Consider the following 25,448-nt stretch of genomic DNA (forward strand, 5'->3'; position numbering starts at 1 on the left):
ACATATTATTTTTCAATAATTATATTATCTTAATAATTTATCAAGTAAAAGATATATATATCCTTAACTAGGAGTAATACATATATATCATAATAATAATAAGGGTATTAATATCTTTTTATAATTAATTTGATGAAAGTTTAATTAAATTTTATCTATTTAATTATTTTTTATTATTTGTATATATCTCTCGTTAGTTTAATATTAATTTAAATTAAATTTAATAACAGATGGAGATAGAGAATTATCTTTAAATTGAAGTCTATCTCCGAATAATCAAATTTAAATAGTTTAATATTAAATAATATTTTCTATAATTAAGGTATAATCATACCTATCATAATCATATCTAATAGAGAGAGATTTTAACAAAAGAAAAAGAATATTTAATTCCCAAGTTAGCCACGTGTAATCAAATTTTCTTGCTAATATGTCCTTTTAACATAATTTGATTTTGGAACGGGTGCTGGGTGTAAAAACTGACTGTTATAGCAGTTAGATTAAGATTATAAATTTTAGAGGGTACCAAAGTATATATATATATATATATATAAACTATAAAAGTACGAACTTATATTTGCGTTTCAGTCCAGGGCTAATACGCAAAACTACGACAAATTTATAGGGTTTTCGAAGTTCGCATCGCAACCGTTCGGCCTGTATATGCTCGTATCTCAACCGTCGACACCTATCGCCCTCCTACTTATTATAACAGGGAAGACCTCGCGTGTCTTCCGCCCCCTCTCTTGTGGATTCGAGAAGGGAAGAAAAGAGTAGCTTCTCCTCTCTAGTTTCCTACTTTGTAGCCACCCTTTCGCGTAATCTGTTCATTTGATTTGATTCGAATTCGATTTGATCGAGTGGGGTGAGATAGCTTATACGCCGTCATGGCGGGTGGGAATTTCCTCGGCAGAGTCGTCGGTTACCTCGTCAATGAGATCGTCGTTGAGGGCCTCGCCAACAAGTAAGTTTTCCCAAATCGTAACTTTTTAACATCTAATTAGATACTTATGAGTTATGTCGATCAGGGGAACTCAATCATTTGGATTAGATATTCCTTCTTTAAGTACTTTTCTTTCGTTTTATGTTATGTTTTTGTTGTTGTTTTCGATGATCTGTTCGAGTAGTGATATGATTTGGTAACTTTTTTTTTTGGTCTTAGAAAAGGTCAAATTTTGCCTATGACCGTGTACTTTTCTGATTTTTTTGGGCTGCTTGTTTTGATTTCCGCTTCATAATCTGGTCATTGAGGATGATTTCGATTCCCAATGGACTCGTTCCCTTGAAGCCATATTGCTTGTTGTAATTGGTTGCCATGTTTAAGCCAACTTGCGGTGCTTTAGGTCGAAGTTGGTATACCGCAACTGTTACATACATTTATTAGTCGTATTCTCCTCATTGATCTCTTTCTTGCCCCTATTTGGATCCAAAATTTGATAAGTTTGTACTTTGATTACTTGGTCACGTTAAATCGTGGGATTTAGTAGCCCAATTGTTCGTCTTGATGAGAGAGAAATGCGTCATCACGTTTTAAACAGTGAAGAGAGATCATAGTTTCTATGCTTGCATTGGATAAAGATAGTGACCCTTCACATTGGATGATGGCAAAACCAAAGACCATCTTATTGACTGAGTTGTGCCAGTTTAATTCTTCACTTTATTGTTTTGTTTCCATTGTTTTAGATTGTCAACAATATATTGAAATAGAGATTGAACTTTCAATCTTGTGAATTCGTTCCTATAAAGTTTGACCAGTTACAACATTACGTTGCTGACCTTCCCGAAAATTGTTTAGAATCTTTGGATTGCTATCTCGTGGGCAGACTATCTGATGATACCTTTTCTCTTAAGCTTGACAGTAATTTTACTTTGAGGTCACCTTGCACTTGTGTGCTGACCTTCCCACGGAATTTAGTTTTTGCTGGCTAATTATGTTTCTTGTTGGTTCTATATTTCCTCACTAGACTGTTAAAGTAGAAACTCCCGTTTTGCTTTTGCTTATGTTGTTTGTTGATGATGATATTATTTTGGTATTTCCAATGCCTGTGAATGCTTTTTCCTGAATTATTCTGTTGTTGACGTAAAATGTATGTGAATTTATCCAGCACATAAGATTATGTATTTATTATAGTGTACTCATTGTGGTATTTTTTTATAACAGCCCTTCATTTCAAAGGTTTGCTGTGAGAACATCAAAGGCTATAGAAGGGATTTCTTCTAAAGGTCACTTCCTTTCTTGTTCTTTTGGTTTTAGAGTACATTTTGCTGAAATCTCACTAAATTTTTGCTGAACATGGGAATTCTTAAATTTTGGTGATGTTTCCTCTGCCATCATAAACTTGGCCAGTAGTGTATAAATTTTCAACTTTAGACTGCTTTTGATGTTTTTGGTATCAATCCAAGTTTGTAGCAATACTGTGTGTGGCCAAACTGATTAACAGGAGATAAATACATTTTCAACAGCCCAAACCTTATGAAGAAAAAACATGCTTTATTAATTTAGCAAGTGTACTCAGATAATTCATGTAATATATGGAATCACAAAATCTTAGCTCTTTCTAAGAACTATGATGTTGATTATTTCCATTCCAGTTAGTGTTCAGTTTGGCATTATACTGCACGCTAACAATTTAACACCTAATTTTCTTTCATCTACAAAAGTAGGATGAGAATACTCTGCAGATGATTATATACTCATTATGTATTTTTATGTTTACAGCTGCCCGGGCAAAAGAAGAACTAACAGAGCAATTGAAGGATGCTTCCAGAAATGTTGATGTAAGAGGGTTCTTTTGATAGTTTTCCTTGTCTTCTAGTCCATTAGTATAATTGATAAGGACGTAAAAGATGTTAATCTCTAACTTCTTTTTATTGTGTTGTTGATACAGTCCTTCAAAAGGTAACAATGGCCTTCTTGGATCTTCTGCTGATTTATAGTTCCAGTGTACCATGGATTTTGGAAGCCAGTGAGTCAGACATGAATGTCCTGTTTATATGTGATTTTTCGAAGTTATGTTATATGAATAATGTGCCGAACTTAGAACTTGAGATTGTAAATACATTTTGTAACATGGCAGAGCCACTTGGCTAATTAGTTGTGTATGAGATTATGGGTGGCATTTGATTGGTGCTTAAAGAATACTGGTGAATTAAGTTTTTCTTAAATATATTTTATAATTAAATACTTATTTATATATACTATAGTTAAATCTTGAATAAAGTAAGTTATATGAAAAGTTACGCATAAATTTTTATTACATGTGTTTTTTAAGCAAATATTTTACTATAGTTAACATAGCTATTCACAGTTTGATAATCAAACATAAATTACTATATAAACTTATTTAACATAATAATTATATTTTGTAATAAAATATAAGTAAAGTTATAGATATATATTTTTTATTTAAGTGGTGTTGAAGTTTTCTCTAACCACAAACTAAATTTATATTGGGAAGGTGATAACAATTTTTCCTTTTCTTGTTTTCTCCTGTTTCATAGCAAGCATGACATTCATCTACTATGTGCTGACGGCTTGTCTTTCCTTTTGTAACTCTATTGTACTTTTGCCATTTAATTCCAGCTTCTGCATCACAATGAAACCAGGGAGTGGTTTGATATCCTCTTTCTGCTGACCAAAGTTTTTATTACATAATTTTTGGTTTGAGCTGAAAGCTTGTACTTCTGAAATCAAGTTAGATTAGAATGCCACCATTGCCAAATTAAATTGAATGCCACTAGATGAATTCTGATGCAGGTAAGCCTTTGATACTGAGATATTATTATGATATTACTAGACACTGCGGTTAAATCATAACTGAATTAAGAAAAAAAACTTAAAAACACTTTTATTTCAAGTATAAACAAAATCACCCCATTTTGTGGATCTATCAGAGGATTAGTTACACCTAAACAATTATTATTTATTCTTATATATTTATTTGTTTATTGTGACACTTTGAATCACCTTTGATGGTGTAAATGGAAAAACTGGTTATTTTAATTTTTAATTTTTAATTTTTTTACTCTTTATTTTCTCTACAAGTAAAATGGCACCTGCATTTGGAAAAATTTTTTACCAAAAAAGTCCAAGAACTAATGAAAATGCTTTGCTTATATTCTAAAAATTTGAGTGCGAATATATGTCGTTGTTGTTAGGGGTGGCAAAAATTTATGTGACCAAGAATGAACCCGTCTTAAATAGATTTATATTTATCTTAATTGGGTTTGAGTCATATATTATTTCAATATGTTTAATCCATTTATGATTAGCTTACCAATTCATTTTCGACAAAATAATTTATTTATAACTTGACTAACATATTTATGATCCCATTAATCAGTTTATTCTCAAAATTTTGTTTATAATTTGGTTAATTTATATAAAGTTTAATATCTTATGTTTATGACCCTTGTTTAATAAATAAATTATTATTTATATTCGTGTTTAGAATTCTAACTCGTTTAATAAATGTGTCATAATATTGGTGAACCTAACTAACTTGACCCGGAAACCAAGGATTGATAAGATGCAAGATGATTAATTTTTGGAGAATGTTTGTAATCTATTTGTAAACCTAAATGAAATATACAATAGTTTAGGGGTCTCTGTGTAGTTATACCTTCTAGTTATTCCGTAAATATGAAACGAGAGATTATAGTCGGATCTATTCCCACTATCTAAACGAAACGGGTTTATGAAATTCTTTGACCCGTTAACGCGACATGTTCAATTTGGCTAAACTCCGACCCGACCAGGCCGCCTCTTGCGTGAGAGGAAAGGGTTTAAGTCCTTCAAAGATTGTCTAAATGTCTGCTTGCAGGAACTTACTACGTCCGACTACTTGGCATCCTCTGACTTGCTGACAAGTCATGCACCAACGTTTTGTTAAGAACTTGTTTCTCCTCTTCTCTTCACGCTTCACTGTTCTACTCTGATGCTGCGCCTCCGTCTCGGAGCCATGGCGATGCCGCTCTCCTCTTCTTCGACAGCGTTCCGAAATCCTAACCCTACTTTCTTCTTTCAAAACCCTAACCCTAGCTCCCATGGGGCCTTATTCTGCGGCGCCGCGTTCCCCAGCCGCACCTTCGCCTTCAACGGCTCCCTCCGCTGCGTCGCCTCTGTCGCCGCCTCAGATCGCATCAAAGTCCAAAACCCGATCGTTGAGATGGATGGTGATCTCTCAAACCCTATTCTTTCGTCTCTCTCTTTTCTCAATCAAATGAGACTGTCGTTTCTGCAGGTGATGAGATGACGAGGGTCATTTGGAAGATGATAAAGGATAAGGTGGGATTTTTATGTTTCTTTTAGTCTCACGAGTATCAATATTTGATTTTTTTTGTTATTTCTGATAATTGCAGCTTATATATCCATATTTAGACTTGGATGTTAAGTATTTTGATTTGGGGCTTTTGAATCGAGATGCTACTGATGACAGGGTTACTGTTGAGAGTGCGGAGGCTACCCTCAAGTAAGCGTTTTGGCTTCTAATGTTTCGTGTTGTAGATTGGGTCAAATAACATTTTGGTTTATTTTCTCACCCAATTTGTTTGAATGCTCTTGCATTTGAACTATTTAAACAAGGATGTGTCTTCGTTCAGCCATTTTATTATTACTGCAATTTCATGTTGAAAAGCTTAAAATGAGGCTACTGTTATAGGACTTCTTTTTTTCTTTTCTTTTTCTAATTCTTAGTATTTTCTTTTTCAAACATAAGATGGATATTACCAAATCCAATCACTGTTTTGACTTTTTTTTAACTCTTGTGCAAAGACCCTTGCGATCTAAAGTTTTCCTGGTCAGGAGCTCAATAACAACTGTTAAATGGTTGATATTATATTAGAAAGTGTCTGCTCTAACTTGCCAAATACTTAGAGATCCCTTTCAACTTTGAATTTTGTGTCACATCTAAGGCTAATTTCAGCAATATGAGTTCACTCTACTTTTTGGAGTTTTTTCTATGTTCATATCTTCTTTTTTATGGTCTATCATCATTGTAACATGTTGCTTAATGTTTCTAGATTGAGCTAAATACAATTTCTTCTAACAGTAATAAAAGGCCATGCGGCAGTATGCCAACGGGGAGCTAGATACAATTGCTTAATGCCTCAGCCTTCATCACTTAGTTGTTATCTTTCCGTGGATACAAAATTACATCCTGAGAAGTTAGGATTATGTACTAGACACTGGAAAATCAAAAGAAAGGTACACTCCATGAGCGAGAGGCAAGTAAAACAATTATGGAATACTTTGGACTACATAGTAAATGTCCTGTCTAGGATCTCGTCAAAAATGGTGGAACTCAACTGCTAGTGATCTGTTTGAGAAGGATCATTCGTGTAGTCCTTATTCTAATTGTTTTATCTGTTAAAGCACAATCCTATCAAGCATGTAGTAGCCATGTACTTTTCATTCTTTTGCTATATAATTATTATTTCATATTTCTATGTAAAGTGTCATTGTTGAAATACATAGCCACTTAATATCTTTTGGAACTTTGTTCTCTAAATTTATACTTCTCATCCCTTCTTTGCACAGGTATAATGTTGCTGTGAAGTGTGCGACTATAACTCCTGGTAGACATAGGCTCTTTCTTTCTTTCTTTCTTTCTTTCTTTCTTTCTTTCTTTCTTTTTTCCCCATTATTTTCAGTCTCCGAGGCATGTTATGTGATCTATCATTTCTATACTGTGCTGCCTTTATTGTCTTTGTTTGGATTTTTATTGGCATGCATTTTTATGGTGTGCTATTTGCATTTGATTGTTGCAACATCAACTTCTACCTGCTTTTGGAAGCATGAAACTATGAAAGAACTGACACTTTACATCTGTAGTACTTGGTAGGAGATTTATTTGGGAAAAAATAGCTAGAATGTAACTTTTCAATGTCTTTGAAAAAAGGTAATCTTAAATGAGTTATGCATTTGTTGACCAAGTGTAAAATAAAAGAGAGAACTAAGATTGCATTTGTAGTACTTGGTAGGAGAATTATTTGGGAAAAAAATTAGCTAGAATCTAACTCTTCAATGTTTCTGAAAAAATAATCTTAAATGAGTTATGCATTTGTTGATCAAATGTAAAATAAAAGAGAGAACTAAGACCGCTTTTGTAGTATTTAGTAGGAGTTTTATTGGGGAAAAAGTTGGCTAAAATGTCGCTCTCCAATGTTTTTTTTTAAAACAAAGAATCTTAAATGAGTTATGCATTTGCTGACCATATGTAAGATAAAAAAGAACACTAAGGTTGCTTTGTAGTACTTGTAGGAGATTTATTAGGAAAATTAAGCTAAAACACAAATTTTCAATAAATTTTTTTTTTAAAAAGAAGAGAATCTTCAATGAGTTATGCATTTGTTGCCGAAATGTAAAATAAAATGAGAACTAAGGTCACTTTTGGCTTTGGTAGAGTGACTTATTATATTAACTCAGACGAGCCTGCCAAAATTTGAACCCATCACTTTTGGTTTTGATAGCACATTAACTTATCAACTATTCTAAAAGCTTAAGCTATTAGAGAATGATGTTTTTTTAATTTTATATTCTAACATAACTAGGGAACTACCTTATTTCTTTTGTTTATTATAATCCATTGTTATTTTTAAACTCTTCCGGCTAGCTGCTATTTTGATATGTGATAATCTGAAGGAAATACACCTAGAATTGTCTTAGATATAACCTAGGTTCAAATGAACATGGAAATCTTGTCTGGCTAAAGATAGAATTATACTTGTCTGGTGAACTATATATCTTTTTCATGACTTAGATGATTCTCTTCTTCCTCAATCTGTGAAAACAAAGACTTAATTTTATCAGGCTAACATTTATGACAATGCCATTTTTATTTTTTATTTATTACATCTTTCATCCATCAAGGACTTATTGTAGGTAGTGATTATTGATTTTTCTCTCTATTCCTAATGCAGACGAAGCTAGGGTAAAAGAGTTCAAGCTCAAGTCCATGTGGAGGAGCCCCAATGGCACCATACGGAACATCTTAAATGGTTTGTTGTGCAATTGTTTTAGTTCTTTATGCCAGATATTCTTCCATAAGCCAGTAGATGTGTAGCAATGGTGTTCTCTGAAAAGACTACAAGGCTACATTATTTGATCATAAGTGCATGGCCATTTTAGTTTTAAATCATAATTCATTAATGATTAGCATCTATCTACGGATGGCATTGTATGAATAATCCAGATTATTGTTGAAATTTCCAACAGATCTAAATCATATAACATGAAAAGGGTATATTCATAATTTGAGATCAATTTCTCTGAATTTTAAGAATGACCACTTGTGTACAAAGCATTTCTATTAAAGGCATGATTTTTTAATGTTAAATCTTGTTTACTAAGTCTAAATGTGTTACTAGGTTTGATCTCCTAACAGTTTTGACTATTGATAATAGGAATCAACCAAGTTCGAACTTAAGTAACTTGAAGGTGAATCATGGTAAACTAATTTTTTTGTCCCTCTATGTTGGACTTATACGCATATGCCAACTCCTTTTATGGCCTCTGGATAACATTTGTAGCCTTGTTAGGCCCTTTAAAGTCAGAAATGATAGGTAGACACCTTTCATAGAAATGCGTAAGAATTCCTTAGAATCTTAAATATGTCAGTTGATGGAACAAATTCTGTGAAGTGGAGGATGTTAGAACATTGGATATTGCATGATGGTCATCATGTGGATATCTGTCACCCTATTTTCCACTTTGCTATTTCAATGTCAATTGTATAATCTGTAGTTCTGAACAGAGTTCAAGAAGGGAGAAAAGTCTAGACTAACCATAGTTCCCAGTTTCGGCCGATCCCAACCGGTTGGCTGGTTTCGGCCCTACTGTAGGGGGCTGCAACTGTTGTTGATAGCAGCTGAAGGAAAGAGGAAGAGAAAGTCAGGGAGAGAGAGAGTGTATGTGAGTGAGGGAGAGAGAGGGGGGAAAGATAAAAAGAAAGAGAGAGTGAGGGAGAGAGTGGGATAGCTCAGACTAACAGTTAGAAGGATAGAAAAACAGAGAGGGAGGAAGGGATAGTTTTACTTTTTAGGCTTTATATGTGAGTAATTATTATTTCTTATTTTTTTTAATAATTTTTTCTAAATTTTTAGAAATTTTTTAATATTTTTAAATAATATTTTGAATTTTATTTAATTAAAATAGTCCGATCCGATACAATCGGCTGATACGACCGATATGATCGATACAACCGATATGTATCATTTTTCCGGACGGCCAATCCCGATCCCGATACTGATTTTTGGAACCTTAAAACTAACTACTAGTACTTTTTTTTTTATCGACTATCTTCTTTGGTAGATTCTAGATCATCTTTCATTTTGATAGTGAGTAGTTTTCTTAATAATAAGTCAAGTAAAGAATAATAATCAACCTGATTGAGCTTGCCAGGACGGCTTAGTAAGCAAGCAACTTGTTGCGTAGGCGCCAACTCCCAGTTATTTCTCTTCTTTCTTTTCTTTTTTTACTAATAGTTCATAAAAAATTGTCCAAGATTACGTCATCGAGCACACGCATTTAAAATAGTCCAAGAGCTGGTTGTCTCCTCTTCTTAATCTCTACTACTTCCTTGCATCCCTCTGCTTTCTTCATCTCCTTCAACTGGGATCCACAGTGGTACCCCATGTCTATCTGTATCCCTGAGGACCTTCACATGCACCCCTTGTGTTGTGTTCTACCTTTGGCAGCTAAATCAATTTAATTTGGAGGTGGTAGTCAATTTTCATGCTGTGATTTCAAGAATTTATCATTAAGTTTTATTCTGTTGGCCATTCCATGTGTAACTTTATGTGATAGAAACATTTACGTACAATGGCTAACCGTATGATTGATCTTAATTTTCTCTTCTATGTTTTCTTGATATTTCTGAGCTAACATGCCCCTTTATGTGTGGTTGCCCTTCATCTTGATGGGGTGTTTGTTCTCTCCAATATACACATTCAAATGCTTCCTAAATCTCTCCTTCTTAACTTCACCTCAGGAACTGTCTTTCGTGAGCCAATTTTGTGCCGCAATATACCGAGGATTCTTCAAGGTAAGTTGGAATCTGGATTGTTAAACTTGAAAGACCATCCATACTATGAATATTAGACTATAAGCAATTTCTTAAACATGCAGGTTGGAATAAACCTATATGCATCGGGAGGCATGCATTTGGAGATCAATATCGAGCAACCGATATGGTTATTAATGGTCCAGGGAAACTTAAAATGGTTTTTGGTGAGCTCCAATATTTTACCTTTTTTTATCTTGTAGCGTATCAGTACTCATGTTGGTTGTATTTTTGACCATTTCTGTATTTTCTCTTGTATTGCTTTGGTAAAACTAGTCCCAGATGGAGATGCACCTGTGGAGCTAAATGTTTATGATTTTAAGGGGCCTGGTATTGCATTAGCAATGTACAATGTAGATGAGGTGCTCACTTCAGAAGTCATAAAGTTCATACTTCATAGTTTCATTTACTTTCTTTGTAGTCTTTGATGCTAAAACTGGTCTAGCTCTTTTCAGTCTATTCGAGCATTTGCTGAATCATCAATGTCGATGGCACTTGCAAAAAAATGGCCTCTTTACTTGAGCACCAAGAACACAATTCTAAAGAAATATGATGGCAGGTACTGCTGTTTCCCATCACTGTTCTTGTCTATTAAATAGTGAACATAATGGATCTAATTGTCTGATTAGATTTGCTAGTCCTTTGCATATATGTTTCATTAAGCATTTGGATATTAATCTTGTTGTGTCTGCCTTTGGCATGTTAAGGTGGCAACTATAATTTTTTATTTTTTTGTGCACTTCAAATGCATCTTAACTTTTTCACTCATTTGTTGATTTGAGTTCAGCAATTCCCTTTCTTGGACTAATGGGTGTTTGTTGTGTTCCTGTTATAACAAATAAAAAATATTCTCAAAGGGGGAAAAAAACTCCCAACATTTTAAACCCTACTAATCACTAAATGACTAGGAAAGAACCTGGATTTGAGTGCTCGGCTAGGCTGTTTCTTCAGCATCTGGATTAACGAAAGAGTGATTTACTGAGAAAGTGGTATTGCACTATTGCTCATCCTATCCCTGTGAAAGCCCTTATAGAGCATATGTGGTCTTAAAGAATGAATTAATTATTTCTTGTTTTTTTAAATCTATTTATTTTCGCAATAATGACTGTCAGAGAGGAAAATAGTTTCTTTATGTTAATGTCAATAACTGTTAAGTTTGCATCTGCTTTGTGATCTTTGCAATTTTGTTACGTCTTTCTGGTAATGTGAAGGGGACTTTCACTTTTTGTGGCCTAACTTCCAAAGGATCCATTTAATGTGAATTGGACAGAATTTGACTCTGGATAAATTTGACTTATCTTAGGTTTAAAGACATATTTCAGGAGGTGTATGAAGAGAAATGGAAGGAAAAGTTTGAAGAGCAGTCAATATGGTGTGTGATTATCTATATGAGAAAAAACCATTTGTCTTACTAAACATTTGCTCAACAATATCTCCGACTTTGTTTTCACTCATCCAGGTATGAGCATCGGTTGATTGATGACATGGTGGCGTATGCAGTGAAAAGTGATGGTGGGTATGTGTGGGCCTGCAAAAACTACGATGGAGATGTTCAGAGTGACTTCCTTGCCCAAGGTCTTGAATGTGCTTCCAAAATCTTGTTCAGCCATTTAGTAGATAAATATGATATTTTATACCTTACAACAAAATTATAAAATACAGAAATTCTGCAACAATTCCAAAAATGAAGTATAATTCCCCACTAATGTCTCTCCATTTCTCACCATCGTATTATTTCCCAATACTTGTCCTTATTCATGGTATCTTCATGCTCTTCTCATGCTATAGTCCAGTCTTTGCCTTTTGTTCAACCTCTCTATGTTTTCTCCACAATCTCATTGAGTGGTGCATAAAGTTCTTCTGTTACTAGGTTTGCACTCTGCAGAATTAAAAAGAGTAACTTACAATATGTTTGACTATTGATGCTGCTGTGCAGTTTCTTGTGTCTCCCATCTTTCTTATACTCTCTCGTAATCCTTGTTGATTGGTTCACTTAGTTTTCCAGCGTTCAAGTTTCATATAGTTTTTCTCTGATGAATGTTTGTAATACTTGAGATCCCCTATGAATATAATGCATGTGCTGCTCTTGTCTTGTTAATTTGCATTGAATTCAAGTTTCTGGCAATCCCTATGTAGCTATTCTATGAATATGTCATCATTACAGTCAAGTCCTCAAGCACAGAGGCAACAATCTAACATAAAAGAAAGCTAACTCTTGTTGTACTGTAAGGCCACATTCAACATATTGGATCTAAGAAAGATTGCCAGTTCTAGTTGAAACAATATTGCAGGTTAAGCAATCATGTACCAGCCATGGTATGTCTGGTTGTTACCATTTAGTACCTTGCCTTCTTTTTTTATGTCAAATGATAAGGAATAAAAGAGGATATGATACTCCAGTGAAGTAATGATGTGGAGCAAGTCATATCAGAATAGTACTAGGGAAGTTTTATGTTACTTTTATGTTTGAGAGATGCATGTCCTTTTGCGTAAGGATTATTGGTCCCTTTTTTAGATTTTTGAAACATGCTATTTTTTATGTTAGATTATTTAATGAATGAGTTTTATTGTATGTATATATGCCAGAATCAAATTTATATGTTTAAGAATCTTCCAATATACACTTGCATTTTATTAATTGTATTTACTATTGTTCTATTATATCTGATTTTATAGTCTGGTGGGTTTCAAGATGGTTTATATGATTTCCTTTCACACTGATGTAGTAACAAATCTATCATCTTTGTGTTGCATGTCATACATTGCATGAGATTAGAACTTTTTTCCCCTCATGCTTATATTGTATGGATAGAACAAGCTTGCAAAAGAACTGCAAATGTGTAATTTACGTTCGTAGGAATAAGTTATACCCTGAAATCATTCAAATCTGGTACCCTCTGTCTCCCTCTTCTGTAACCTTATATCACATCTTTTGCAGCTTTTACTTTTGGAGATTAGATGACTGTTATTTATAGGAAAATGTGAGATTATGAGTCACTAAGATGTGACACTAAAATGATGAAAAAGGTTCCTACTCTTGGAGATCTTTTTAGAAATTTGAGGTTGTCATACATGGTTCAGTTAAGGGATGCAATAACAGTTAAGGATGTTTAAAGCAATTCTTAAACGATTGGGGTTACCTTTTCTTAGGAAGACTTTTCTTGAGGCAGTATAGAAAACTTATGGGACAGCTGTTTCTTCTTTGACATTAAAGGATGTGAGTATCATTAAAGGATGTTTGAAGCAATTCTTAAATGATTGGGTTTACCTTTTCTTAGGAAGATTTTCTTGAGGCAGTATAGAAAACTTATGGGACAGCTGTTCCTTCTTTGACATTTCTATGATCAAGTCCGCTTTTTTTTTTTTTTAAATTTCTTTTTCTCTATTTTACTTCATTCACTTCCCAGAATGTCTCATGGAATCATGATGCTGATTTCTTAAAATTTATGGGTGCCTGCAGGTTTTGGTTCATTGGGCTTAATGACATCAGTTCTGGTAGCTACCATTTATTCATTGTCTTTTGATCTTGTTGAGTTTACTATATTGTAGTTGGATATCACATAGAAGTTCTCTTCTGTAGTTATCCTCGGATGGTAAAACATTAGAAGCTGAAGCAGCTCATGGGACTGTAACTAGACATTTTAGGCTGCACCAAAAGGGACAAGAGACTAGCACCAATAGTATTGCCTCCATCTTTGCATGGAGCCGTGGACTTGAGCATAGGTACCTGATATTTTTAATTGGAAATATCTTAACTTGTAGATTTTTCAGATGTCATAGTTTTGTAGGTTAGACCAGGTAAAATAATGTCCAAGACGCTTTGTTATAAAATTGTTCATCCTTCCAATTTAACCTCTACGGTCTGTTTTATGCAGAGCAAAGCTTGATAAACATGATATGCTGCTGGATTTTGTGCTGAAGCTTGAGTCTGCATGTATTGAAACAGTTGAATCTGGTAAAATGACAAAGGATCTTGCACTTCTTATCCATGGTCCCAGGTCAGTTAATTCATCTGACTTTCCTTTTAATCACGTACAAATTTCAGATATTATTTTTGTGAAGTAAGCTTGATTTATGCTAATCAACACACTTATCATTATCAACTCACAAATTGCACAATGAAACTGTTGATTATGAATCACAGGGTGGACTGATGTCAAAGCAAAGTGATTCTCTGAAATTTGTTATAATTCATAACTATAAATTAACTTGCTGGAACTTGAGGCATTTGTTAAGATGAAGTTGGAGTATTAAGACATATACATGGAATATCATATTAATGGATTTTCTTTTGGCGAGTGTATCATATATGAAAGGAAAAAGAAAGAAACAAATGATGAGTGTTCTGCTTGTACTTGATATAACTATGGCTTGTAACAACTCTCTTTAGTGTAGTATATCACTTCTGTAATGCTCTTGTTGGAGGTCATATTTAGTGTGTCCACTAGAAGAAAGGGTAATAGGTGATTTCATGTGACAATTATCTGTCAAAATATCACATACAGTTCAAGTAACATTAAGGTCACTGATTGACATGGGAATTTATGCATTTGTCTTGATCTTGTATCTGTATCTATGCAACTTGTTCCTCATGTTTTTTCTGCCTACCTTCTATCAGTGATAACACACATGGTGTAAGTTACATCAGCTCAACTATTGTCCATTTCCACATATTTTGTGAACTCTTTTTTTTTTTTGGGTACACATAAACCCTTAAATTGGACACCTCTAACCCCTCTGATGCTGTTCACAGAAAATGTGAGAAGACAGAAATACCTCTCTATTTTAACATATTTTTTCTTTCTTTCAAAAAGTAAAGGTACAAAGGCCACAAAATCTACCTATGTGAGTCACATGACAATTTATAAACGAACAATGTAATAGAGAATGGTGAATTTAATAGGAGGCGAATTTGAGATATTTTTAATAATTTAGGGTGGTCTGTGTGTACCAAAAACAAAATGTTCTGGGTGCGTGCATAGAAATAGACGATAGCTCAGTACATGGTCTCAAAATTTGAATTCAAATGGCATTCGTTTGTAATTCATACTTAAGTTTATGGGTGTCTAACTACTATTTAAGTGGTTCATGATGATGGCATACTGTGTACCTTGTGGTTTTCTGTGTTCGCTTTTGTAGTTGCTTCTCTCCTTTTATTTTCCTTTTCTTGTGTGGTTTGTATGATCAAAATGGTCTCTTTTTTATTTACTTCAGGGTATCAAGGGAATTTTATCTAAACACTGAGGAGTTCATCGACGCCGTTGCGCAGAAACTTAAAGAGAAGATTCTATCCCCAGCAGTTCTGTAAATAGGATTCTAATTTTCGAAGTAGCACCCTGGTGAGATTAATTGAAGCAGGATGCCATGGAAGACTTCGTCTCGAGAACTTGGTATACTTTCTTCCCTGAAATAATAGCGAAATCGAATAAAAGAGAACCTCTATTGCATGTTGATCCTTAAAGCATTCTTTACAGTTGCTATCAACTTGTTTAAGTTGTCAGTTTTGTGTGTTCGTAATTGTTCTCGAAACAAGACTTTAGTGCTCATATAAAAAATTTTGATCGTTTTAATGAAATAGTTAAATAATGGTCAAATATGAATGTCTTGCTACTTTAGACCTCATTAGCTTGCTAATGGTCTGTGTGCATCATAAGATTTATTTAATTATTTTATCACTCGTGGGGTTTGCATTTTTTTTGGTGGGTCCACCGGCCCCTTTATTCTGGAACTTAAGATTTTAATTTTAATTTTTAAAAAAACAAATGAATAAATAATTATTTTATATTATTTACTGTTATTGGCATCCATTACTTGGTAATGGTAGCTCTTCGGGATTCGTGTCCACTTTGTGAGCCCAAATAAATTGGAAAAATCCATCCTGGTATTCGTATACAGAATTTATACCTATTATATATATGTTGAAAAAAGTATTCGAACTATCTTTTAAATAATATAGTTTAAAATATAAAATATATTAATAGTGACTGTTAATATCATAAGTTTTTATAAATTCGAAAACACGTACAGATGTATATAATATTTGATCCATGTCTGTCCATGATATGGTAATTAAGATTATCATCCATTCACTATCTGTATCAGAATATTAAAAAAAAACTGAATATAATTTTATAGATAATTCTACGTAGATCTTTTAAACTATATTCTTATTTTCATAATCACCTCTTAAATTTTTTCTAAACTACTTAGATCTGAAAAATATTTGCCATCTAAATGCAGGGTACGAAAATCACAAAGATATTTATATGTGAGTCACGTATCAGTTTATGGATGGAAAACATAACCGAAAACTAATGGAAGAGTAATTTAGGAGGCTTTCAATACTTTAGGATGTATTAAAAAAAGAGGGAAGGATGTATATAAAAATGACTGATAATTTAGAAGGGTCATAATAGAATTATCCCATAACTTTAGCAGGATTGTTTTTTGGAAAGGAATATTTTATAACTCAGCGCCACGAGTACATATCACTCCATTAGAGTCATAGATTAAAAGTTGGAACAAACCAGTTGGGAAACCTCTATATCCTAGGTATAATTATATTCTAATGACCTACCGAAATTTGCCAGCCAATCTGTAGCTTGATTGGCTTCTCTAACACGCATGTATCTTTATAATTTTAATAATTATGAATTAGTAAATAATGCTTATTGACTAAAAGTAAAAAGCCCGAGAGATTTGCATAATTTATATTCTTTATACGAGAGTTTCACGAACCGTAATAGCCTCGCATATAAGGCATAACTAAAATTAGCGGCAACAATCTGATTCTAAAAGTCACAAGAAATCCGATCTAAAATAAGTAAATAAATTAAATAAATTTATAGATTACAGAATGTAAAATCTGTATAGTGGAGTTTGGTATTGGACACTATCTCTTTAAGATCAATTCGCTCTCTATCAGTTTCTTCTAGAACAGTGGACATTGATCTCCTAAGATATAACGATTATTTTGCACTCAAAAGAAAGCAACTATTCAAACGTCTTATTGTACAGTAACCTTTACTCACAAAATAGGTACTCATTTTAGGCTCAAAATTTATAAGAAGTTTGTCACTTATATACCATACTAATATTTCTCAAATATCCAATATAATACCCACTTTAGAGCTAATTTTTATTCACTCCTCTTCATTAATTTGACTAAATAAATATATGATAATAAATTACTCTTTGTACTAAATTAATTTCACCATTAAACTATCATTAATAATATATTGGCTATACTTAAAACTTAACTCAAAGTTTATAAAAAATTTAGGCAAATATATGAAATTTCTAACAATATTCACGGCACACCCTGCAATAGCAAGAGCCCCCCTTCAATATTAAATTTTGTTTCATTTATATTAAAATGTATATATATATATATATATAAAGCTTCTTATGGGGCTGCGTGATATCCCAGCAGGACATGGAATTCAAAGCGGGTGTAATGCGACAAGATTCGTCGACGTGGCCGTATCGTGGCCGTGCAAACTGATCGCTCAGAGGGAAACGACGTGTGTATCCCGAGAAGACTTGGAGAGGGGGCACTTGCCTTCAACAAACCTTCTCGGCTATATTAAAAGTCGGGCAATGGGAGGCATCTGGTCTTCTTCATCGTTGTCAGCGGAGGAGAAGAGATCGAAATCGGAGATGGCGCTTACGAAGGCGAAGGAGATCGTTGCTTCCGCTCCCGTCGTCGTCTTCAGGTCTTCTCCTTGATTCCCCCCCTCCTTTCTCTTCGATTCCTTTTTCTTTTTCTTTTTTCCTCTCTAACGTTAGGTTAGGTTTTGTTTTACCATCTCAAAACCCTAAGTACGTTTGGAGGATCGCTCGTCTTCACGATTCCATCTTTTTTTTTTTCTTTCGGTTTTCTTTTTTCTTCAAGTTATACATAACAAATGGGGTGGAGATCGTTGGAAATTCTATTTCTCTATGATGATTGTTACCTTCGGATAATTGGAAAGTGCCAGTATTTGGTAGTAAACAACAATTCATTCTCTTGAAAAACTTGTGAAAAATAGAAGAAAAAAAAACGGGGGAAAGAAGAGGACTGAGACATGGGGGAAATTGTCTGTTGTAGGAAAGCTAAATTTATACTTATGATTGGGTAGGGCACCATTTTATCCTAATTCTGAATCGACTATAAGGGATAGTTTCACTTAGAATTCTACAAACTATTATTGTTTTTCATGTACACTCTTTGAGCTACCGCTCTACACCCTCGAAATAAGAACAAAATTTCCACATATACACCCTTGAATTAATATGGACTCCTACACGAATTTTTTTTTTTTTTTTTAAAATCCCGGGGGCTGTCAAGGTCTAAAAATGGTAATAGTTTATGAGGTATAAGTGAAATTATTCTTAAGAAAAAATAATAGAAGATTAATGAATTTTTTCACGTTATATTTCTTGTAAATATAATGAGAGTTCCTGGTTTTACTCAACTTTATGCCCTTAACTGTTCATGGCTTCATGCTAGCTCTTTATGTTATGTTACTATGATAGAATAACTTTCTCTCCTATTGGACTATAACTTTGTGTTTTGATGATTGCAGCAAGTCATACTGTCCATTCTGCGTACGGGCTAAACAGTTGCTAACTCAGTTGGGAGCAAAGTATAAGGTGGTTGAGTTGGATGTGGAAAGTGAGTATGCTCTGTTATTTTACCATTCTTATTCTCTAGATTTTGAGATAATAGTATTTAATACTTGTAGAGCAGCAGAAGATAGTAAATGATGTCTTCTGTTTACAGGTGCCCTTTTATTTCATTACTTTTGCTGGACATACATTTTCATATGGTATCTTGGTTAGCATGCTATATTGTTTCTTTTCTAATGGACCCTTCAAGTCAAGTCTTTAACATGGCTGCATGAGGGAATCAGTTTGTTCTAAAGATAAGATAGTAGTGTCAACTCTCCTCTCTCGATTGATAATTTATGTCATGACAGTAATCCATTATGTCTGAATTCCTGTTGTTGTTCAGCATGACCCTACATTTAGATGAAGGGAGATATATATTCATTGATACTTGTGTATTGCTGCTTGTTTATCTATAGTAGATTATGTGGGATTGAGAGAATGGTATAAAACAGGAAATGAGGATCGAGAAGATTACAAATTGTTGCAACATACAGCAATCTGGTATTTGTGCTTTAGATGTAGAACCAATAGTGCAAATATGATCATTATCATCAGGATTTTTAGTAATATTTTTGTAATGAAAATTGCAATCTGAAGGGAAATGTAACCAACCATTCATTATGGTTGAGTGGTCAAGTAAATTACCTTGTCTTGTTTTATGTAAATGATGCTTTCCTCCTTAGAGAACTCACTTCTTTAGATGATTGATTTATCTAGATTCCAACCTACTGATATATATACTTTTAAAATATTGTTGGGAATTTTCTGAGACGTTTTACTTCATTTCATGAAGCTGATGGATCAGAAATTCAATCAGCACTGGCCCAGTGGACTGGACTGAGAACAGTTCCGAGTATTTTCATTGGTGGAAAGCATATCGGTGGTTGTGACAGTAAGTCCCTTTCTGGCCGGCTATGTCTTTTAATCCTTGAGCTTCAATTCGTTGTGGGATAAGATATTGTTGATGTTTTGGCTCAGTTCTGCTACTTACCAAAAGACTTAATAACCTCTGTTTAATCTTTGTATAATGTCATCCCCTATTGTAGTATTTCTTCTCTTGTGTACGAAAATGGTGCCTCCCTCAGTAACTTGGAGCTCTTGTTCTTCTTTCTCTGAGGAGACTGTTACCTTTTTCTTGCAGATATGGTGGCAAGACACAATGCAGGGACGCTGGTGCCTCTGTTGACCGAATCCGGGGCCCTTGCCAGCCCTGCGGCATAGACATTTTCTATGTATTTGATCGTTTCTTTGGTGTGGTTTGGTGGCAAACACAAGGTAATAAGAGGGAAGAACTCATGTTACTGTCAAGTGAAATGGGTGTTAAAAGGTTCATCTTGAGTGTTTGCTATTGTTTCTTGTTGTGCCTGAACATCTATTTAATGATAATGTGAATTTAAAATAAAGGGAAATTGGACTCTTTCCCAGCTGTATAGTATGAAGCAAGGTAGGAGCAAGGCCGGTGAAGTGACGAAACCTGGAACTTAGTTTGACCTCTTGACGTTTATCTCATGAAAAAGTTACACAAGGGTGGGTGGACAAGAGAAAGAGACGGCGAAAGATATGTAAAGACGATAAAAGGGTTTGACTCACTTTGCAATCTCCAAATAATATGATCCTTCAAATCTATCTAATCACTAAGATTTCGAGAGTTCTAAGCTCTCCTTTTGTTAAGACTAACTTATGAAGTACGATAAGTTTAGAGGCAGATAATTTTGTGCAACGACATCAAGCCTTCAAACTAAAATTGGCCTACATTGAAACTGCTCGCAATTCACAACTGCTGACTTTGGAGTTCTTTTTTTGAATTAAAACTTTCAAGTTAACAAATGGGAACAATAGGCATGAGGAATTTACAAGAAACAAAAGAAGGATAACCCATCAAGGTTCTTGCTCTGGTTGACGAGAGATCTCTTTGGGGAAACACAAGCAATAAAGTAACATAATTTCTGAGGAATGACTGGCACGATTGCCAACATGCAAGGCTACAATAGTAGAAACACAGAAATCTTGCACCCCCTCGTACTTCTTCAGAGGTGCCACATCTCCCAATCTTTTGTAGGATTGTTGTAACACAACCATGGCACGTTCAATCTCAAAATCTCTGCATTCGTAACAAGGGGAAAAATGTGAGATACATGAAACATTAAGTGTGTGCATCAATTCCCCAAAATCAAAGTGAGGAAAATATCAAAATATACACACATTTGAAAGCTCTGCCCATGATTCTAGCGTCCTAATGGCCTTTCCGGATTGATGTGTCTGTTGAGCTACTGCCACACCTTCATGTAAACTGCTCACATGACCGCTTACCAGAAGAGCAGCTGCCGCATTTAGGATCTACATATTCAAAATATCTCGAGTCAATCAGCATACAAATTATGACCAAGATAATGTCTCTATTGATCTTGAGTTTCAGGTCTGCATCAGCCTTTTTTAGTAGTAGCATCAGTTATTAACATACAACACTGAGTAGTAAGTGGGCACGGAAGTTTCTGCTACTGTTGTTCAAATGACCACAAAAGATATTATTCGATTTACTAGAAAAATGTTTCTAATCGAACTATGAGACCAAAAATGCAAAACTTGCATATACAGCTCAAATAACCAATGCTACACAAGACAAAAAGGGCAAAATTAAGTAAAGTTGATAGGGACTTAGGAAAAGGGCTACTTACAAGGGAGTCTGCAATAGGACCTTTCTCACCAGAAAGGACATCCCTCATAATTTTGGCATTAAAATCTGGACCTCCTCCTTTCAGGCTCTCGAGAGTGCAGCGAGGAATTCCAAACTCCACTGAAAGGACAACATTAGCAAACATTACTCACACCATTGGTCAGGAAAATCATGCCTGAAAAGTTCAGTGTATATAATATTTTTGAGCAACAAAAGGTAAGCCATTTTCTGTTATTTGACATGTTGAGAAAGGTTAGGTATATACGCGGGTCAAAATGCAATCTTTCAATCTTCCCAGGAGTAACATCCAAGAAATATCCGGGTCCTGGAGCAATTTCCGCAGTTTGTTAGCAATAATAAGAGTAAACTTTTGGGGAGTAAGAACAACATGCCTAGTACCAATCCTTCAAACTTATGAAGATGCTAGCATACCAAGTGGGCTTATTTCATCCAGTCCCTTGGAATGAACTACTAATGCTCTTTTTGTCCCAAATCGTTGCAGTGCTTTAGCCATCTTCATGACCTATCCAAGCATAGTTTCAAGATATGTCACTTCTGATGATCTCATCTATCAGGATAACATGTAGCATAAAAGTATAAAGTGAATAAACATACTAACAATTGATAGAAAAGACCATGATGGCATGGCATATGTAAATCATCATCCATTAACAATTTAAACAGCTCATATTCCATTCAAAGAGAAAGATCTGTAAAATTGACTTAATACTAATTAGAGTGAGGTACGCTAGCAAGATCTGTTCTATGCCCCTACAATCATCCTCGTAAAACACCTGCATATTTTTCTCTTCAACAATAAAAGAAATCACCCCTCAAAAATAATTATGCTAATAAAACGCATAAGAGGTAATGTGAACAGCTAAATATTGTAAATATGCATTGGTTAACCACTATAAAAAGAAACTTACTATGTCTTCATTGTAAACGCCAACAACAGCAAAAGGTACTCTTGCTGGATTGAGCATAGGACCTAGAATATTAAACACTGTCTTTACTTTAAGCTTTTTCCTCACTGGACGAACAATTTTCATTGCTGGGTGATAATTTGGAGCCATCATGAATCCTATGCATGTCTCCTCCACACACATTTTCACCTCCTTATGCCATGAAAATAAGATTACAACAAAGTTAATCCATGAAGACAAGCCATGAAATTTGTTGAATCTGAGTTACTGATGAGTACAGTTCAACAAAAATAGAAAAAAATACTTGATTAAACGTGCATTTTCCCAAGAAGCAATACAGTAAGCAGAGAAAACTCAAAAAGATAATAACTAATGCAAATTAAAGCTTGTCATGTTCTATGAATCACATCAATTAGAGTAGAAATAGGTTCCATTCCCATATAGTAATAGCTCTACATATTAACTCAAGAGAAAAAAATAAAAGATAAGAAAAATGAATTATTTTAACCTTTCAGAAGCCTACTTAAGAGTGCATATATCTTTCCACACAATCAAATCCAATAGTTGAGCCATCAAAGTGACGACAAGGGTCAAGGTTTCAGCATCTACAGAATATATACCAGAGAAATCTAAACCTAAACGTTTCAACTGACTCTTTCATTGTTTTACTGTTGTCCCAGCTTCCTAATAACAAAAGTCCTCCTCCTTTAATGAATTTTCAACCTTTCTCATATTTTCAGTGGCTGATCTTACACATTTACGAACAAAACCCTTATTTTAGGATTATTTGTCAAACACCAGCATGCAAAACTTTACATTTGACTTATTGTTATAGTTATTGCCTAATCCCTTTAATCCATGCTTGCTGAACAATTATCTACTTTTCTTTTGGATTTGTGTTTTCAAATGATACCTTGTATTTCTTTGCATTAGGCATTCATATTGTGCATGACAAGCATATTGGAAGGTGACCAAATGCAGTCACTAAGGAGTACCTTAAATGCAATCATGTAAAATGTTGATGAAATCATTGAAATAAAAACTGGAGTATGCATGAGATATTGAATCGATGGACAACTACCTAAAGTTGCCAAAGGGTCATCACTCGAATGGTACATCCAAAGAGCAGTTCACTAGAGGTGGATTAATTGATCGCAGTTCACTAGAGGTGGATTAATCTAACTGCATGTAAAAGATCTTAGTGGATTAATTGGGAATTTCGGTAAGTACTTCTTTTAACAAAATATTTTCCCTCTTCTTCTGATATGTTACTTTCTTGTTCTCATTCCTCTCTGTTTGATGCTCCACTTTTCCAAGCTTCATCTTAGTTCTATTTATCAATTTTGTTGTCAAAGTAGGAAATACTTCATTGTTTCCTTCACTTTTACTATATTGATGTCAACTGGAAGAATTTCTACTCATTCATTTCCTACCAAAGCCACAAAAGTTGACTATTCAAAATGAATAAACTTTTGTATAATGAACTCCATAGAGACCGAAAAGGGGCGTTTTAATCATGAATACAATTCGATCGATTATCACACTGTGAAATAAGCAATCATCATTGACAGAAAGAAAACGGAAAGGGGGGGAAAAACTACCTCAGGACCCAAATTGATGTTGATCCCTAATGCTTCCAGCACATCAGCACTTCCGCAGGCAGAGGAACTCGAACGATTCCCTTGCTGCAAGCCACCACAAAGCATCACGAGACTCTAATACAATTTCCACCATTCTCCAAACAAGCAAAAGACTTCACCTTTGCAACTCTCGCGCCGGCAGCAGCGGCCAGGACGCAAGCACCGGTGGAGATGTTCACGGTGTCCGCCCCATCGCCGCCGGTGCCCACTATGTCGACCGCGTTCTCCAGGCCGTGCACCTTCGTGCACCGATTGATCATTGCCCGCGCCAATCCAACAATCTACATAAATGGAGTTAAAAAAACACACACACACACACAAAAAGTTCTCCTAAACCGCATAGATCACCAAAGAGCACTAATTAGTTTACCCACCTCTTCGTAGGTCTCTCCTTTGGCTCTGAGGAGGACGAGGAAGGCGCTGATGAGCGCTTCATTCTCCTCCCGGAGGAGTAGATCCAGAGACGCCTCCGCCTCCTCCTCCGACAGATCCACTCCATCGATCAAACTCTCGATCAGCTATTCTCGGAAGGTAATAAATACTTGAGATCCGAATCTTGAGAAACACACACACACACACACACACACACCAAATAAGAAAAAGAAAAGGAAAAATCAAGAATCAATCACCTCCTTTATCGATGTCGGCGTCGACGTCTTCACGAGCGGAGTCGCGGTCGACAAAGTGGAGACGACGGAGGGAATCGAGCAAAAGTGGGGGCGTCTTTTAGAGGGGAAAGCCGAGGAGACAATACTTGGAGCTCGAGTACCGGGTTTCGGATTCCACGAGGTCAACGAGAAGATTCGCCGTGCCGCTACCGTCGCCTCCATAGCGTCTTACTTCTTCGTCTTTCGCACTCGATTCTTTCCTCTCCTTCTTATTCTCCCCCTCTGCAAGGAGATAGAAGGGGGAGAAGAGGATAGAAATATAGACGGAGGAAATCTTTCGTTTTCCATATTGGAAGCAGAGGAAACGCTTGCTTCCGTTTGGCTCTACGTGCCGGAGAGAGAGAGAGAGACGAGTGCGGGGCCCGCCCCGTTAGGGTTGCAAAGTTTGGAAATGAGTGTGTATTTTTTGTTTTTAATGTGTGTCAGACTGACAGGTGGCCTTCCGTGGATCCGCTGCATTCGATCTCCCCCGCGATGCGCTGGAAAATCAATTAATAACCACACGGGAGTTTTTATCGGAATATTTTTAAATAAATATTTTCCATTATTTTTTATGAAGAAGGATTTTTATGTATCATAAAAATAATTTAATTTATGTGATTCTCTCCTACTGTCAAAACTACTACCAGTATTCTCCGCATACCTCTAACTTGCAACAAACTTTTGCTTTATAATCGATAAACCAACTTAATTATTAAGTTGTAAATGTCTTTTTATAGATTTTAATAGGCTTTTCTACTTGAGCTCCACTCTATAAAATAAATATTTAAATATTTCAAAAGACAAATACATTAAAACGAGTGAATTCACCGACCTACTCTTGTAGA

The 25,448-nt window shown here is 34.9% G+C and overlaps 3 protein-coding genes across 3 annotated transcripts; 2 read left to right on the forward strand and 1 right to left on the reverse strand.

Annotated features, from left to right (window-relative positions):
* Positions 1 to 4,819: 4,819 nt before the first annotated feature.
* Positions 4,820 to 15,655, forward strand: LOC140781739 (isocitrate dehydrogenase [NADP]). The gene is made up of 15 exons (XM_073127903.1): positions 4,820 to 5,175; positions 5,244 to 5,287; positions 5,362 to 5,471; positions 6,539 to 6,576; positions 7,921 to 7,998; positions 9,990 to 10,043; positions 10,127 to 10,228; positions 10,338 to 10,423; positions 10,517 to 10,620; positions 11,365 to 11,433; positions 11,521 to 11,636; positions 13,522 to 13,556; positions 13,642 to 13,784; positions 13,937 to 14,059; positions 15,276 to 15,655. Exons 1-15 carry the CDS (start codon positions 4,938 to 4,940, stop codon positions 15,367 to 15,369), a joined length of 1,434 nt encoding a protein of 477 aa, XP_072984004.1. The 5' UTR covers positions 4,820 to 4,937; the 3' UTR covers positions 15,370 to 15,655.
* Positions 15,656 to 17,595: 1,940 nt separating this feature from the next.
* Positions 17,596 to 20,116, forward strand: LOC140782910 (glutaredoxin-like). The gene is made up of 4 exons (XM_073129783.1): positions 17,596 to 17,776; positions 18,629 to 18,717; positions 19,507 to 19,605; positions 19,855 to 20,116. Exons 1-4 carry the CDS (start codon positions 17,661 to 17,663, stop codon positions 19,932 to 19,934), a joined length of 384 nt encoding a protein of 127 aa, XP_072985884.1. The 5' UTR covers positions 17,596 to 17,660; the 3' UTR covers positions 19,935 to 20,116.
* Positions 20,117 to 20,494: 378 nt separating this feature from the next.
* On the reverse strand, positions 20,495 to 24,990 carry LOC140782909 (anthranilate phosphoribosyltransferase, chloroplastic-like). The gene is made up of 10 exons (XM_073129782.1): positions 24,583 to 24,990; positions 24,328 to 24,471; positions 24,073 to 24,234; positions 23,915 to 23,998; positions 22,317 to 22,505; positions 21,820 to 21,910; positions 21,653 to 21,712; positions 21,389 to 21,507; positions 20,916 to 21,050; positions 20,495 to 20,814 (listed from the first exon to the last, which is right to left on the reverse strand). The coding sequence occupies exons 1-10, from the start codon at positions 24,781 to 24,783 to the stop codon at positions 20,806 to 20,808; spliced, it is 1,194 nt and encodes a 397-aa protein (XP_072985883.1). The 5' UTR covers positions 24,784 to 24,990; the 3' UTR covers positions 20,495 to 20,805.
* Positions 24,991 to 25,448: the final 458 nt, after the last annotated feature.

The sequence above is a fragment of the Typha latifolia genome, chromosome 2 (assembly GCF_019914945.1).
Source record: "Typha latifolia isolate L0001 chromosome 2, TyphaL0001v2, whole genome shotgun sequence".
Classification (NCBI taxonomy): Eukaryota; Viridiplantae; Streptophyta; class Magnoliopsida; order Poales; family Typhaceae; genus Typha; species Typha latifolia.